The 18,143-nt window shown below is 44.5% G+C and overlaps 1 protein-coding gene across 1 annotated transcript in view; it reads right to left on the reverse strand.

Annotated features, from left to right (window-relative positions):
• The window catches only part of GDF11 (growth differentiation factor 11), a 30,922-nt gene extending 13,148 nt beyond the window's left edge, over nucleotides 1-17,774 (reverse strand). Inside the window, exon 1 of the mRNA XM_035103919.3 lies at nucleotides 16,645-17,774. Within this exon, the coding sequence (XP_034959810.1) occupies nucleotides 16,645-17,032 (388 nt within the window). The 5' untranslated portion in view covers nucleotides 17,033-17,774. The remainder of the gene's footprint in view (nucleotides 1-16,644) is intronic.
• Nucleotides 17,775-18,143: the final 369 nt, after the last annotated feature.

Below are 18,143 nucleotides of genomic sequence, written 5' to 3' on the forward strand. Positions count from 1 at the left end.
TATGGCCTCTAAAATGAGGTCTAACTCTAGCATAAGACTCGTGTGTTACTTAACCCAACACTAATGAGTAAATTCATCCAGATCTATACACATTCTCGGTCCATGTCTACCCATATTAATGCTTTGTTGTTTGTCCTAAACGAGTCATACAAAAAAGGACAACTAGTCCCATACCATAGGATGTAGTCAATGCACTGCTGTCACTAGTTTCACCAATGCAAGGATTTCTCATTGTGTAACAGAATGTTCTCCCTTCCTCCCCCCATGTGCCCCCTAAATGTGTTCTAAGTGTTCCCCCAACCTTCTGGAGCAGATTTGGGGATGTAGTGGGGAAGGAGATTTGGGGGGGGGGTCTCAATTGCACTAGCACTTAGTTGAATACCACCCCATGTCTCTAATGAATGCCACATCTGAATGCTTAAACAAGGCTTATGAGACAGCAGGGTATTATTTCAGTCCCGATACTGATCATTTCTACCCTCCGGTAATCAAATAATCCTGGATTTCTTTAACAAGCTTTGGTCCCAGGACAGATTCTTCGAGAACCTTGCTATTTGTGGAATATAAATTTGTATTTTTCCTTGCTGTTTCTGAATTTATTATTAGTGATTGATCCATGAGAAGCTTTGCTATAATTGACAGTGTTTTTTCATTGCCCTTTGTGATTTCGAGATTGCTTTCATTATGCTATGGTGTTATGCGGATGCCTTCAGCACAGTCGGCTCTGAAGGGACTTTTACAGTTTCCTCCCTTTGAACATTCTTAATTCTTCAGCGCTGGCGTGTTCTTTCCCATTTTAGCACATCCATATTTTCAGAATGTCAGCATTTATATGATGTTTATCAGATGGTTTAGCTGTTGTCTATGGCCTATAGTCCATTTCGTTGATAGTCAAGAGTTTCCTCTCCTCTTTAGTTTGTCTGTTCTAATCTAGTCACTCATCCAGTCCACTGCAACCCACACTCCTTTCCCCCTTGCAATGACATGCTGTAATTGCTCCCGTAAAACTTAAACTTTCCACCCGTTCTTTCGTCCATAGTCCTAGGTAGTTTTATCATAAAGCACATTCGGCTTTCCTTTCAACCACCTACCTCTGAGACAGAGTTGGACATTTGAGAAGAACCAGGTTTATCAGCAAACATAGGGTTGCCAGATCCTGTCTTTAAAAGTTTGAGTGCAACAGGAGAGTTGCTCTGCCAATCTCCTTTGCCCACAACTCCTGCCTGCTGTAGTAGGGAAAACTTCAGTTTACTCTAGAGTAAGTGGTGAAGGAAAGTGCCAATCTGGCAACACTTTTTGAAAGTTAAGCAGGTTTATTTCTAAGCACGTGGCATTGCAGGTTAAGCTAGGATAGAGACAAATCGCTCAACCAAACTTCAGTATGAATAGATAAAAAGTGAACTGGTGAGATGCAGAGACCTCCCCCAAAGCTGTACAGCACATACAATAGATGTTCCTGTACATGCTGAATGAACAGGCCAGGTACAGTATTTACAGCAGATAGCATTTCCCTTACCTGCCCACCCACACCCAGTTAAACGTGTGTATTTGGGGGAGCAGCACAAATACACACAAATGTTCAAGAGAACAGGCAACAGAATTAGAGGGTAGCACACAGTCAAATCAGAGAAGGGTAGCTCAAATAATAGGCAGAAGATGGAATTTACTGTGAGAGAGGAAACCTTTAAAAAGCTTATTTATGAATATAGCTGAATGGTTCCATACAAAATAGGAAATAATCTTTTCTCTATGCTTTTGTTTAGCTAAAAGTTAAACATGCTTCTTCAGTTGATAGTGATGGCTTCATTCATTGCTTGAGTGGTGGCTGGTGCTTCTCCTGAGCACACCCTACTTATTTGAGAATGAACTGGAACAATAGTTTGGCAGATCTGAGCATAGGCAGATTAGGAGACAAGTCTGAGAAGAAGGAACTTTTGAGGGAATCACATTTGCTTTAGGAGAACTGATGGTGCTTTAAAGCAAGGGCAGGAAAACTTTTTCAGCCCAAGGGTCACATGCCAGGGGCAGATGAGGCCAATGAAAACAGTAGGTGGAGCAGCAAAGAAAATAATGCCTTTTTAGAGTAAACTAATGTCTGCATACACTCACATCCCCCTCACTTCCTCCCATCTAGATCAGGGTTTCCCAAAGTTGGGTTTCTAGCTGTTTTTGGACTACAATTCCCATCATTCCCAGGTCCTGCTAGCTAGGGATGGTGGGAGTTGTAGTCCAAAAACAACTGGAGACCCAACTTTGGGAAACCCTGGTCCAGGCAAACAAGAGGCATTATTAGAGTTCAGTGATACTCTTCAGTCAGGCAAAACAAACAAACCTCAGGCTGCAGCCTGGGGCACGTTCAAAACACCAAAGAAAGAGACATGGAGGGCCACCTTCCCTGCTTTGAAGCAGTGCTAGAACATTCTACTGCTTGGAAAAGGTCTCAGCCTGACCTGGCCACAGTGATCCATTAGATCCGTGGTCCTCAACCTTGGGCCTCCAGATGTTTTGAGACTACAATTCCCATCATCCCTGACCACTGGTCCTGCTAGCTAGGGATCATGGGAGTTGTAGGCCAAAAACATCTGGAGGCCCAAGGTTGAGGACCACTGCATTAGATGGTCACCTCTAGGCTTGATTATTGTAACTCGCTCTACACGGGGCTGCCCTTGAAACTGACCCAGAAACTCCAGCGGGTACAGAATGCCACGGCAAGACTCCTTACGGGGTCCTCGCCGCGAGATCACATTAATCCAGTGCTTTACCAGCTGCACTGGCTCCCAGTGGAGTACAGGGTCAGGTTTAAGGTGCTGGTTTTGACCTTTAAAGCCTTATGTGGCCTGGGACCCTCATACCTACGGGACCGCCTCTCCTGGTATGCCCCGCAGAGGACATTAAGGTCCACAAATAATAACATACTGGAGATCCCGAGTCACAAGGTGGTTAGACTGGCCTAGACCAGGACCAGGGCCTTTTCAGTACTAGCCCCGACCTGGTGGAAAACTCTCTCTCAGGAGACTAGGGCCCAGCGGGAGTTGTCATGTTTTCATAGGGCCTGCAAGACAGAGCTGTTCTGCTTGGCCTTTGGACTGACTCAGTCTGACCCTGGTGTTACCCTCCCCTAAGGCTTTATCCTACAGATATTTAAATGAGGTTGCACTTGTAGATTCCTACCGTAATTTTAAAATTGAATTTTAACATTGTATTTAATCTGCATTTTAATTGAATTGTTTCTTTTATGCTTGCTTTGATATTCTTGTTGTTAGCCGCCCTGAGCCCAGTTTTGACTGGGAAGGGCGGGGTATAAATAAAATTATTATTATTATTATTATTTATTATTATTATTACATGCATCTGTAATACCCTATATAGGGTTAGTGCGATACACAGGCCACTCCTGCAGAAGTCAGTGCCTCAGATAGGATAATTCCCTCACTACATAAAGAATTGAATTGAGACTTCCGTTGAATTCCTACAACAAGCAAACCAATACATGTCCCAAGTCAAGCAGCGAAGCTCGGGGGGGGGATACACATAGCAAAGATCTCCCCTACCCTCCACTCAGAAAGAATGGCTAGGAAGAATAATGGGGGGTGATCGCCATCTAAACAGGCAAACTAGGGATTGGGAGAGAGTCATTTTGCCATTAAGATAGGCTAAGGGGTGTGAGAAGGAAGCACTTCCCCCTCTTCCCAGCCAGCAGCTCCCAGTGGCCAACCCCCTCCCACTCCTCTCTGTTCACAGACATCTGGGTTACATTGAGCTAGGAGTGCCCCTTTGCCCCTGCCTGGTGCACCCCGCTCAGTTTAATCACCCCCAGCTGCATGTGCCATGAACTGCAGGCCCTGCTAACACGCCAAGGTCATGACACGGAGTGGCTGCCTCACCCTGCACAGCCAACCAGGAGCAAAGGCTTCTGCTAACAAATGCCCAAGGCAATTTGCTGTGCACAAGTCCCAAATTAATGCTGTGCTCCCCTGGGAACTTCGCTCTCTAACCCAGTCTCTGCCAGTTCTTAAAGTGACAGAAAACCTCTCCCCCTCCTCTCAGTGTTTTCGGCCTAGCTATGCAAAACCCTCTGCACAATCACAGACGTTGCACAGACTAAGGTGGAAAGGGCAATTATGAGAATGGGGCTGGGAAAGCACAAAATCTAGCCTTCAAAGCAAAGGCATGCTGGCTTATTATGTCCACGTCCCCCAAGTTTGATGTGAAGTTTTGTAGTTTGTTATGTGGAAGCCTCCAGTTAAGTCAACCTTGTCTGTGAGCATAAGTCAGTAGCCAACATAAAGCCACTCTCTATTCCAGTGGTTCATCTTCTCTGTCTTCTCATTGGCAATTAATGTGCCCCACCCAAAATTTACCAGGGCGCTGTCCATGGTTCTGTGCCCTGACCATAGCCATTCCCCACCTACCAATAGGGAAGAGAGGGGAAAGATTATGTAGTAGGGCAGGGCTCCTTTCCACTGGGGTAAACAGTCAAAACTGGATGCTCTGCTTCTTTTAACTTTTCTCCATGCCTTCATTGCATCCAAATTCATAATAACCTTCACCTATTTTTAGTCATGTGGAATTGTCTTCAGCTCTCATTTGGAGTGTGGTCTCCACCCCACCCACTCCCGTTTCAGGAGACCTGCAGTCTGTTTAAATGTTGTGACCTGATCCTGCAAGCACTCAGACACTGACTGCTTTACAGACAGAAATTGAGAAGAGAATGTTTATGTTTCTTGTAGCTACTTATTAGATGAGAAGCACCTGTTTGTTGTTTTATTTAGGTAAATTTAGACACACACACACACACACACACACACACACACACACACACACACACACACACACCATCCTTCTGTTGTAATACAGTATTCAGAGTTGTTAACATTGAGGTTGATAGCAGCTATGAAAATTAATTTATAAAACCTCTAATCCAATAGATTAAAGAGGTGGATAAGAGAGACACTGGAAAGGAAAACAATTTAAGACAAAATAACAGCCTATTAAGAATCACCAACTCACCAAATCAAATGCATACCAGAATAAAAACATCTTAACTAGGTGGCAGAAAGCCAAGAGAAAGGGGCCCAAATGAACCTTCGAAGACAGAATTCCCTAATCTGGATGTAACCACAAAAAGGCCTCTTCTGCATCCCTACCAGTCATGCCTCCCGCTGTAATCAATTGGGATGTGGAAAAGAAGAGACTTCCTAACACTTTCTGTGTCCTCTATGTATCCTGGGCCCACATCATTTAGAGCTTTGTTGCTGAACATGACTAGATGCTGCTCTTATGATATACACATTTCTTTTCCAACCCTTCTTCACTCTTTCCCAAAATACTCATGCCACAGCCAGAGCAATGGAAACCATTGAACACCACGCTTCCACAGACCAAACTTTTTTATAAGCTTTCATTTATCCAGTTACCTTTCCTACTATTCACAGGCAATTTCAAGCTTCTATTATTTTTATTTTTATTATTTTAAGTATTATAACCTGTTCTTTGTTTAAAAGTTTCAGTACCAGAGCTGGGAGCACTTCTATAGTGTCTGGCTGCTCTGTGAGTAGAAACAGCAGAGGATATTATGATTTGCAGCATCCTGGTCATATATATGGTCTCTACCAATCAGAGATGGGCTACAAGAGGCAAATAGGATCAGTATAGAGCCCCACATATTGTTTCTGCTGCTGCACAAATGAGGCAAGATTGAATACACAATAATTTCCACAGAGATCTTCAAGTCTATTCACCCTAACATGCACACTCTGAATTCTACGAACCCTAGCAATAGTCCTTATTTCCAATGAAGAAATTGCCTCCTCTACAGGCATTCTGTTCCGCTGGCTAGTTCCTTCTGGTAAACATTTGGCTGTTGTTTTTAACTGGAGTTCATTTTGATTCAACGGTTGGTTTCTATTTTTCCTCCCTCTTCTATATTTAAACTTTCCTTGGTAGCTAAATAGATAGAACTTAACATATTCTTCCAGCTTACTTTAGGTTCTATTGCTAATCATTCCCGCTAATCACCTTCTCTCTCTCTCTCTCTCTCTGTGTGTGTGTGTGTGTGTGTGTGGTGTAGCATTGTTCTAAGTATCTGAATAGGAAATGTAGTTCTAAGAATTTATTGGAACCTCTCAGTTCTGTGAATGCTAAGAACATGTATTCTTTGTCCAGTTCTTAGGCACCCAGCATAATTTTAAAGCACCGGTCTTGCTGCACTGAGTTAAATCAATATTTAGAATACAGTATTTAGGTCCCAGCGCCACATTTCTAAATGGCAGGGTTACTGGGGTTTTTTTTAAAAAAAAAAAACAAACCCTGGTACATTCATTGCCTCCAGAACCAGGATAAGAATACAGGGTGTCTCTTCTAAAACATATTATGAAGCTTCACTTATCTTTAACCCTTAATGAACCATGTGTGCACCTTTGAGAGCATTCAAAATGCACAAAGCCTCTCGCTTCCTGATCCGTCCTGTTCAGTTTCTGAATTTTAATAATAATAATTTATTATTTATACCCCGCCCATTATTCTACAATGTCCTGTTTTCCACACTAAAAATTCCCATATTATTAATTCCCATATTATTTATTTCTCTATAGATGGGAACATTACCACTACTCCCTTTTTTCTGACAGATTATCAATCACTATGCTTTGAGACGGAAGAATAAACTGAGCGCCATCAGAATGGGCATACTTCAGGTTCCATCATGGGAAACATCCATGAATTTTCACCACAGAAAGAGTTCTAGTTTGGCTGGGGCCCTACTCTGTCAATTACTCAATTTAACAGGTAATCAAGCCTTACCCACTGCTGCCCAGGTGGTCATCCAAGGATCAGGTAGTACTTGGTGCTACAGCAACACACTAGGAAGCCATAGTCATCTTGCTGACATGACACACATACTTGTAAAATCCTATACAGTCATTCCTTAATGGATAGTCACTAATATAGTCTACCATACACTACACTAGAGTAACAGTAATCTGGAATGCACTAATCAGCTTAATATATGCAACTGCTGTGGAGTCATTGTAATACTGCTAGTATTCTAGTGGTATCAACTGCAGTCAATTCTTCTAATGCAGGCTTCCTCAACCTCGGCCCTCCAAATGTTTTGAGACTACAATTCCCATCATCCCTGACCACTGGTCCTGCTAGCTAGGGATCATGGGAGTTGTAGGCCAAAAAGATCTGGAGGGCCGAGGTTGAGGAAGCCTCAACCTCATAATTGTAATTCCTAGTTAACTGCTACTAGTGGTGCTGCATTCAAGAGCATTTCCACAGCTCTCTCTGATCTCCTGTGCTTCATTAGTGAAAAGGGAATAACTACCTTAAATATTGACACATGAGTGATTAAGACCACCCTTAGAATTCCACTAGCAGCAATAATGAAACCTCAATATAGTTATATCCATTCTGGGGGGAAATTAGGTAACGGTGCTTTACAACTCCATTGATTTCAGTGCAACCTGCGCAGGAACTCCATGTAAATCCAATTCAAAACATTATATTCTGCTGCATCACTTACCTGGAAGAATTTTGTACATATTTGCACACAGACAAAATGCTATTAGGCATTCTTAGCACTGAAATACAATTTTGTATATTATCTTGTAAACAGCCTGTAACTAATGTGGGTATCTTATTTACCCATCTAAAATATCAGCACAGCAGTTAGTTTTTGACATATTTCTCTTATTCAGCAACTTCTTATAAATGTCTGAAGTCACAACTCAGCCCATCCCTTACAGTTCCCAATCCCCTGTTATACCAGCACTGAGTGTCCCTGGCTTTCTTGCTACAAAATCCCAACTTTACATTTTCCAGCAAAACTGCCACTTTGAAAATTATCCCTGTACTCAGAAAGTAGTGATGCCTGCAAGTAGATTTGAAGTAGTCACTGTTGTGTTAGACTTACTCCAAGCTGTCAGAATGCAGTACTAAGGGGGGGGAGTAGCGTTTGGTGGATTTCACACTGTCACACACCCCCAGTCTCCCTTCAAGGTACTTCATTAACTTCCCCTCCCCACCACCAATGCCCAAACGAAAGGTCATCAGGGGTCATGGGTAGCCAATAAATGGTTTAGAACCCAATTATCCTTCCCTAGTTTCTTGTCTATGGGTGGGGGAAATGTAAGCTTTAGATTAAAAAGGGGGGGAGGACAGGACAGAAGGAGTGAGGAGAGGGGAACCAGAAAGGTTTATGGCCCCACTGCCTATAAAACCTTCCCTTCCTTCTGTTCAGGAACCATAAAAATACTCACACACACAATTGCTCCATGAAAGAGTGTCAGGAGCAAAAATCATAACTGCCATCAAGGAAAAAGGGAGTGAGGATGAATGATAAAGATTCTAAGAGATGGAATCTGTGGGTCCAATGGATTGGCTCCAGCCAATCCAGTGAGCCTAAAAGCAAGGGGAATTATTCCAGATGGCCAATTAAAATCAGATTGGACTACCCTTGTCATTTTCAATCTGGGTGGTGTGTGCACACTGGCTTTATTTTTCCAAGGGGGGGGGGTGCATTGGAGGGAGCAAGTTGTTAAAGGGAAAGAGATGGTTGTGGGGAGCAGCAGCAAACGTTTAACACAGAAAAAAGCCCCAGCGTGTCGCCGATTTTATGGGCAGTAAAATTTCAAAGCCATCCAAGTCTATTAATGCTGGAGAAGGAAATTTCTCAATGAGCTGTAGAATTGGCCAGGAGGGAAGTCCTTCTCCCTACTGCGATTCCTCACACTTGTGCCCCCCACACCCTCCCATCCAACACCCCTTCCTTCCGCTCAGCCTTCACACACTCCAGACCATACGCTGCCTCCCCTCCCAGTTGGCATCAGCTCGAGTGAACATTCTGAGTCATAGATTTTTACAGAATTCTTCCTTTGGTAGAAACAGTGGTGCCATACTTATAGTTCCAAAACGTGTGCACATTCATGCTACAGTGCATCATCCTGCTGTACATTCTCACCCTTCAGTCTCACAATGTAAATGTATTCTTTGGGGGGGGGGAGGCAGAGATTTTCTGCTGATGTGGAAGCATAGAAAATTCCACATACAGGCAGCTGTGAGTTCCAGTTCCAGCGTTAATTATTCCCTACGTAGAGATACTCATCCTGATACAGAGATATGGATCAGTAATATGGTAGCAATACTTTGCCCACCTCTCACATCTCCTCTGAGAATCCTGGACTTGTTAATTTTAAACTTACTTTCAGAGCCCACTATCATGTTGCAAGCACTGGTGGCCATCTTTACATGGCTGCATAGGCATTCCTCTATTCCAAATTCATTTCTTCTAAACCTCTGCATGTCTTAAGACCTTATGAGGCTCCTAGAGCTGGTTTGTTTTTTAATCTAGTGGCCATTTTGTCTCTTGTTCAGAGGCCAGATTTTCTTTTTCAGCCATGCAATCTCCCGAGTTGATTTCAAGTCCAGCGGTTCGGTGTGAATCACCCCTTCTGAGAATTTAATGTCTTTCAGTGTTCTGATTTCCTCAACCACCTCAGTTGTTTTCTGGAGGCAGCCTGACATAGCAGCCAAATCCAATGTAGAGGTTTGGCCCACCATTTTAGATCTCTCACTTCTAAAAACAACCACTTTCTGGATAGCCAGTATGTGCCATTTCTGCAAATAACTCACCAAATAGTGCTCAGGCTTTGTAAATAAATCTCTATATATTGTGGGGTCAAATGAGTCCAGTTTGAGAGCCGGCAGTGGGTGGCTCTTTCTGTTGGGAGCCTCACAACCACAATGCTTTCATCCAGTGCTATTTTTCTGGGAAAAGAATTGCCAGAACTCACCATGAACACCTCCCTTGTCCAAAAGTAGCTCCTCTTACATAATCAAGTTTCTCTACCACTCCCAAAGAGTGCAAGAGGACAGTTAGAACGTCAGAATCCTTACTGTATTATTTGACACTATAGTTATTTCAGAGAAGCAGAAAAAGATATGTTTGCAGAGGTGATAACACAGGCACTTATTTGGTAACACAGGAAAATAAACCTAATTAGTCTAAGCCCCAGTAAGCCAGTGATTGATAACTGAAGTCTATGGGCCACATCCAATTGGATTGTGCCAACTGGCCCACTGGTCTTGATAAGTCTCCTCACACAGACCTGAGCCCTTCAGTGTAATAAAATAAAATAATTCTGTGGTCTGGAAATGCCATTGTTTGCCATATTGTAGTGAGATGCAAAGCAATGCATGACACAGTGTCTAGGAATCATAAAGATATTCCAGGAAGGATTTTGCCCATTGCTTCTAACCTTCTTCAAGCCACAGTCTCTATGTGGCTTTAATGTCAGATTTCATGTCATGAATCTTGTTGCCGTAAGCTCAGGAATACATCAAGCCTACCTAAGAACCACTGAGCGACTACCTCCAACACATAATGTTGCCTTTGACTTAGTTCTAGCAGTTTCACTAACTGTCCTAACTTTTGGGAATATAACTTGAGCTGAAGCAGTTTCAGCTTCTAATAAACACCAACCAATTTATTTTTTATGCCAGTTTTGTGCTGCTGCCCAGACAGTAAAAGGGTTAGGATGCTCTGATCCTTCTAGGATCTAGGTGCTTAAGTAATTGCTGATCAGCAAGAAGATTTGTCTTGCCAAGCAATATGCCTAAATAATCAAGAGTTAACCATTTCCATCTCAGCAGCAGCAAATACCCAGCATGCAGTACAGATAGATAATGAGATCGCTCTCTAACGGGAAATTGTTGTGTTGAGGCCTCTCTTGTCACTCTCACCTTTTGAGTCAGCATCCAAACATACATCCTTTGCTCTCTATACTTGATTGAGTCCCAATTTCCGCTAGACACAAGCTCATGATGACCCCACCCACTATGTTTCCATGACTGACTAATGAATCATGATTCTCCATCCAGTACATACTTATCCAATGTTAGACCTCTGTGTGGATGGCCTCCAGGTTCTCTGTCCTGCATAAAAAACTACATGGACAAGAAGATACCATCAGACTTTTGATATCGCAGGCTTCCTGGATATTGCTGTTCCAAAGGGAAAGGCTCATCAAAAAGGATCAAGTATCCCAGTTGTGATGGCAGAACCTTGAATATTCAAGAAAACAAATATGCTTTCCTTGATCAGCAGCAAGCTGGTAAATAATTACAGTTTTTAACCTTGCACAGTCTTGAAGAAGCAAGGTAGGGATCTGGTAATTGCGGCAATGCAGAAAGAGAACCAAGTGACAAACCAAAAAATGTACACAAAAACAAATAGATACATACGGGTTAAAAGAAAGAATAAATTTAGTACAGTAATCTGTATAATTTACATTGTCGGAAGTAAACCTTGATGCACTCTAGAACATTATCTACTCTCTGCATTGTGTTCTGCATAGGGCTGTGGCATGTCCTGAATGCCCGTATGCAAACCCCACATGCACACAGATACAAAATAAAAAGGAAACCGAGAGGACAAAACTGTCCCCATTGAGATACCGCTCCAGAAGCCACACAATACTTCAGAAAAATCTATGATCCAGTTGCAAGCAACAGCAAGGATGATGGAAGGAAGGAACAGTCTAACTTTTTCTAACTTGATATGTCCAGAGGCCACAATAACAAAAAAAGCATAACTATAAAATGTTATTTGTGAGGGGATCCCTTATGTACTAAGTCTTCAGCGGTAAAACATGAAACCCTGAAGGATAAGTTACCCCATTCTGAATAGTCAATTCAACTCAAACAAGACATATCTCTTTCCATCTCTCTTTTTAAAGCTATATATGAAAGGAAAAACAAACTTATCTGGAAGATCTTTTGGACACTGGAGGGAAGCAAGTGAGTGTTAGAATAGAGCAGGCTTCTTCAACCTCGGCCCTCCAGATGTTTTTGGGCTACAACTCCCATGATCCCTAGCTAGGAGGACCAGTGGTCAGGGATGGTGGGAATTGTAGTCTCAAAACATCTGGAGGGCGAGGTTGAGGAAGACTGCTATTGAATAGAGTAATATCTATGAACAAGGATGTGGTGGTAGTGGTGGTATAATGTTCCTCCTAAAAGTCAGACAGCTAAGGATTTTAATCAGGATTACTTTGGGTCAGCATCACCTCACAATATTGCAAGCAGGTTATTTATTATTCATTGTGATTTATTTCATTTCTATCCCACCCTTCATCACAAAATGATCCCAAGGCAGATTACATCTTATCAACAAATGCATTATGCAACAATAAAACCAGTATTACAGAGTCATAAAAATCATTCCAACTATTCAGCATAGTTAAACTCCTGTGTTCACAGCCCCCCCACACACTTATTTCACCCTTGAGCTTTGACAGGTAATTCCACCCAGAGAAAAGAAGGACCAGGCCCACTATATCACCACTGTGTGATGAGACTTTGTACACACCCAAGATTTGTCCTAAACAATACCAAACAAACACAGCAAACAGTTGCTTGCTTTGCTCTTTCCATCCTTCCACGAGGAGGCATGTGAAGCTAGTCATTTTCTGCCCATGATGGAGGCAGAAGTTCCATCCTTGAGTACATATCGCATCCTACCAGACTTCTCCAGAAAAAATAAGAACTGCATATCCCTTTGCAAGGGTTAGGGTTAGATCAAGATGGACCAAACAGGCCTTCTTTCTAATACTACCTCAAATCCTATTCCAGTGTTCAGTGTCATTAAGAAATATGTAGGTAAACTAAACGAGATCAATGCTGGAGTCAGAGGAATTTTCAAGGTAGACTGGCAGCTCTATTTATGTAGGAGACTGCATGAACTACAGTGGTACCTCTAGATGCGAACGGGATCCATTCTGGAGCCCCGTACGCATCCAGAGCACTTAACCTGAAGCGTCGAATCTGTGCATGCACGAATCACCGAACCCGGAAGTAACCCGTTCCGTTACTTCCGGGTTCAGCACGTACGCAACCCGCAGCATTCGTATCTAGAGGTATGACTGTACTCTCTCTAACTACAGTTGAGTTGATGATGCACTACTTACTTTACATAAGCCCATTCCCACACTTCAAACATGAGATGGCATTGCTCTAAATTTAGTGTATTGCAAGTACTTCATTATGTTTGGTAGTACTCCTTACCTGTCAATTCTTGCTCACTTCACCATCAGGTTACCTAAGCTTTTGCCTCATAGTGATTTCACTAATGATTCCTTAGCCTGAATATCTGGCTAATAGCCAATGAAGTAATTCTGATTATCCTCTGGCAGATATTGATTTCAAAGAAGAAACATTACATGTCTCTTTGAACTTTATTGAGCTAATATAATCAGCACAAATTGCTACAGAAGCTTAAAACCAGCTTATTTAGTGCTGGGTCATTTTTGCTGCGATATGTCTGCTGGTAGTTGTAAAATATGCTTGGGTTAAGGAAGTCAGAGGAAAAGAATATTACACTAATCAATAGTAACCACAATTCTTCTGTTTTACCCTCTAAGCTCAGGTACACTCCAACGTCTCTCAGCTCTCAATTCACCAGAAATTGGAATTTAAGAGTTAGTTCTGATGATCCAGCCATGAATGTTTATGGCATGGGCAGACAATGGATTTAGACACATTTAACAGTTCTGAGATGTGTTCCCTACCATAATCAAAGCCTGTTTTTATGTATCTGCCTTTCTGGAATTAAAAGTATTAATTAGGTAAGGATTATAAGTCAGCTTGCATATTAAAATGCTAACAAACATGTTACAAATGTAACAAGAAGTTGATGACCTTGTGCATACTGTATAGGTAATTCTTCCATGTGGTTCATGGCTGGAGTCAAATAGGTCTGTTTTGGTTCTTGCAATATAAGGGACAAAAAACCCTCACTTCTATATAGGAATTTACAAGATGGGTGTACAGTGTGCTCTAATTCAGGTGTTGCTACTATTTAGCATTCAGTGAGCACCACTAGCATTCTGAGTGCTGGAAAACTGGCTGAGTTACAATGACATTTAGCATCCAGAAAAGTATTGTCGTGCAGTTACCATTCAGAATCTCAGCTCTCCCTTGGGGCTGTCATTGCATTCTACACTGACATGCAGCCTCATTGAAAACTGGAACTAGAGAGGACCAGAGTATGACTCAAGATGTGTGTCACTGATCAGTGCTGGTAGCTCAAATCCTGCAAAAGTTAGTCGTCATGGTCAAGTTTCACTGAAAGCAATATAAGATTAAGTAATTTGCAATTAACTTGTTTCATTCATTTCAATGGAGCTTTGTGATATCAAGCTTTAGCTGGATAGGAGCTGATAGTTCACACATGCGGTTATCTTTTAAAAATAAAATAAAATCAATGTAATATAAGGAAACTGTAAGTTCTGTTCCTCAGGATCTGTGATGACTCCTTCACACAGAAGAATCATTGCTTGACTTGCACTTAACAAATGAAGGGCATATGTGTTTGAATTAGCTACAAGAGAGATACAGTATGCTAAATCAAGTTTTACGCAGTTGTGGAGCCAGTTGTATGTAGTGTTTTCACATAGGACCACCTGGTTGGGCATTACACTCCAGGATAATGATGTCTTGTAGCTAGGTAGCTAGTCATGTCTATATTTGCACTTCTCTTCAGGCTCCCATGCGCCCCACAACTTACGAAAGACTGAGTGAGTGAAGCTTGGATTTTTTTTACCCCTAAAGGTACTGCTTCTGAGGTTCCAAGGACTCACTGTTCAGATAGAATGCACCTGCTGTTTGCTGCACCGCAGCAAGTCGGCTGTGGTACAAAAAAAAGTACCTGCTGCTATCCAATCAGTAGTATCTGCTTAGCCATATGTTTAGGATTTGGCCCTCTCCCCTACCTGTGGCTATATACAATGGCTGAATGTGTTTTCCTGTGTTAGGCTGCTGGCCCCAAGCAAATGGTCCTGGGCTGTCACCCTCACTGACCCTCACAGTAAGCTAAGAGCTGGTTGAAAGCAAATCTAATTATTCCAAAGGGATAATTTAACATTTGTTTAAAAATACCTGAAGGAATGCCACAAGATCTCTTGTGCCCATTTTGTGTCCCTGTTCATATGGCACTGGGGGCAAGCCACAGGCCACACTACCCATGTCACTTATTATGTTCTAGAGAGGGTGCAAACTTCAAAGTGAATAAATAAGAGGCCTTCTTTCCAAATAACTGCATGCCCAGAACCGAAAAAATATCTGGCAGTGCTCACTCCAGAGTTGGTTTCAAACACCAAGTCCTGACACATGCGGTGATGCCCCAAGTTTTGAAATATGCCTGGAACGTCAGAGGTTCCTAGAGGTTGAATATTGCTGTTGGGTTTTCACATTCAACCCACTTACAAATAAACTTGGCAAGAGGACACAGCAGCAAGAAATATTGCACAGCACTTAGGCCCAAGCTGTCACCACCCCCTGGCGACTCTGTTTTCCCAAAACACTAAGAAACATTTATTTTTAACTGGGGGTTTTTTGCACAAAAGGGGGGAAATGCCATCCATGTGAGTCTACAATAAATGAGAGAAGTACAAAGGGCCATGGATCTTGGCAGACCTGGAAAGGGAACAGGGAGGGAGTGTGTGTGCATGCTCAGGGAGGCAGCTGGATATTCCAAAGCCTCGGGCTGGGCAAACTTCTCGAGCTGTTTGCAGCTGGCGAAAGGGAACCTCACAAAAGGGATTACGCCTTCACTTGGCAGGGGGAGAAAAAGGAGCCACACTCTCTCCAGCGCTGAGAAATGCCGTTTCCCCCTTTCTACTTGCAAGAGAGCTGGAGTGGCAGACCGCTTTCAGAATCATGACACCTTTGGCAGCAGCGCTTCGGGGCCGGAGCCTCTCCATGACCTCTCCTAGGTTTATTTGGCTTTGGCAAGGGGGGGGGGAGTACTTTTCATGCAACGCCAACCTATGCGTGCACACACACACACACCCTCCGCCTTCTTTTCCAAAGCCCAGCTCGGAAATCCACAGAAGATCCGCAAAGAGCACAGCGACAAAGCTCACCGCTAAGACGAGTTTGCACAATAATACTCCAAATGCAAAAGGCTCGATGGAGCCACTCTACACAAAGCAGACCTTTCCTTCTTCAGACGCAGCCGCCGGTTGGCAAAGAACTTTGCACAACTTAAAAGCGACGGTGGGGCTTTTTGTTGTGGCGATAACCTCCTTGCATTTCCCCTTTTCTTTTTCTTTTTGCAAATAGAGGAAAGGGTATCTTTGAGGGCAGGGAGATGATACCTTTTAATGTGCACCAACACACGAACAACCAACCATTCGGGTCAGTCCCCGCCCGGCCATTGCTCTCGACTTGTTCAGCATGGAATAAAGCAGCTCATGGAGAGAGTGAGAAATATTGCCAGCGCTGTGGAGGAGGAGGAGGAGGAGGAGCAGGCTGAGGATGCCTCCTGAACACCTGGTCAGCGCGCATCCCCCTCCACATACAGAAGAGCAACCAATCTGGGCTCGGGGTCCCTGAGGATGGCAGCGCGCTGCCTGTTCTCTCAGAGTGATTTATTCCTCGCTGAAATAAACAATAAGCTCCGGGACTAGCAGAGGCGATGTGGGGTGGCCGGGCGAGAACCCTGCTTTCTTCCTTCGCTCGGCGCCCCCACCCCACCCACCCACCCCCACCCAAAACCCAGAGACCGCTAAAGTTGCGTTTCCCAAGTCCCAAAGACCCCCCACACCCCTTAGCCCGGCCGTGCCTCGTTAACAAAGAACTTACTTTCTTGTGCCATGCTGATGACAGTCTCGGTGGTGGCATGGTACTCGTCTTCCTCCAGATAGTCGTCGTGCTGGAAGGAGTCCCCCTGGAAGTCGTGCAAGTCCAAGATCTGCTGCAACGGAGGCGCTTTGGGCAACAACTGGTTGACCACCTCTCGGGTGATGTTGGGCGCCTCTTTGAGCCTCAGCTTGCTGAGGATCTGCGACTTGATGCTCTCCAGCCTCATCTCCTTGCTGTGCTTCCGCCACAGACACACCGGGCAGCCCTGGTCCTCTGCCTCTGTCACCAGGGGGACTCCCTCCGTGGGCGCTTTCTCCGGCTCCCCCGTGCAGAACTCCAAGGACAGCACCAGGCAGCAGAAGAGCACACGAGACTTGGGCACCCGCATGGTGGGCGAGCTGCGCTGTGCACCCTCCCGCCCCCCGCCCGCACCAAACCCCGGTCCTTTCTCTTGCAAACAAAAAAAAATCGCCCTGCTTTGGCCGTGGAGGGGGGATGGGGATGGATGGCGAGCTGCAGCTGCTGGGGGTTGTTGGTGCTGCTGCTGCTGCTGCTGCTCTTCTGATGGCTAGAAGTTCTTTGGGTTGGAGATGGTGGGTGACTTGCTGGTTGGGGGAAAGGAAAGGCCGGCGTGGGGGGGAGAGGGGGGAAAAAAGGACTCTCCTTTTATATCCCAACTGAACTGTGTCGTAAAAAGCCTTGATTGGCTGCGGAGGCAACAAAAGATCTCCTGGCAAAAGGGCTGTCACCAAAGGGGGAAAAGCGAGCGAGGAGAGTTCTGCGCGCTCGTCTCGTGTAACCGCGAAGCAGTCCAGCCTCGCTCGCCTCTGTGTGTCAAACCTTTTAAGCGCTGGCAGCTCTCTTTGAAAGCCGGAGGGGAGGGGGCGCCCCGGGGGGCGTGGGGCGTGGGGAAGAGGGATCTGACAGCCCCTTAAAGACACAAAGTCCCCTTTGCACAGCCACCTTCCCCCTTCTGGTTACCTTCCCCGCGAGGCAGATTGCGAGGTGGTTTTAATAATGCATCTGGCAGGGGAGGGGCTGCTGGGAGCGGCCAGTGGGGAGGGGGCGGCTCGGGCGCCTTTGGGAGTCGAGCAAGGGCTGCTGAGCCGCGTCGGGTTCAGAGATGGCCATTTAAGCAACGCGGGGACTTAAGAGGAGCGGCATTACTGCCGACCCTCTCTCCTTCCTTTTCCTCCTCCTGCTCGCCCGTGGTTCCGATCCGCGCCTGGCACTTCCTTAGTTGCCCACTTTGGACAGGTTAAGCTCCCCTTTTCATCCGGGGAGAGTTTCTCTCTCTCTCTCCCTCTCCCTCCCTCTCCCTCTCTCCACACACATCCCTTTCATTCTCATTTCTGGGACGTTTGACAGTTTCTAAGTGCCCCCGGACCATCTAAATCCCCGATCGATGTGACGGTTTCTAGATCCCTCCTTTCTCTCTCCGGGTCGCGGGCGCTCTGACAGTCCTTAAGTGCCCCCCTCCCCACTCCGGCGCAGCAAGA

This window comes from Zootoca vivipara, chromosome 2, assembly GCF_965207765.1.
Source record: "Zootoca vivipara chromosome 2, rZooViv2.hap1.1, whole genome shotgun sequence".
NCBI classification, from domain to species: domain Eukaryota; kingdom Metazoa; phylum Chordata; class Lepidosauria; order Squamata; family Lacertidae; genus Zootoca; species Zootoca vivipara.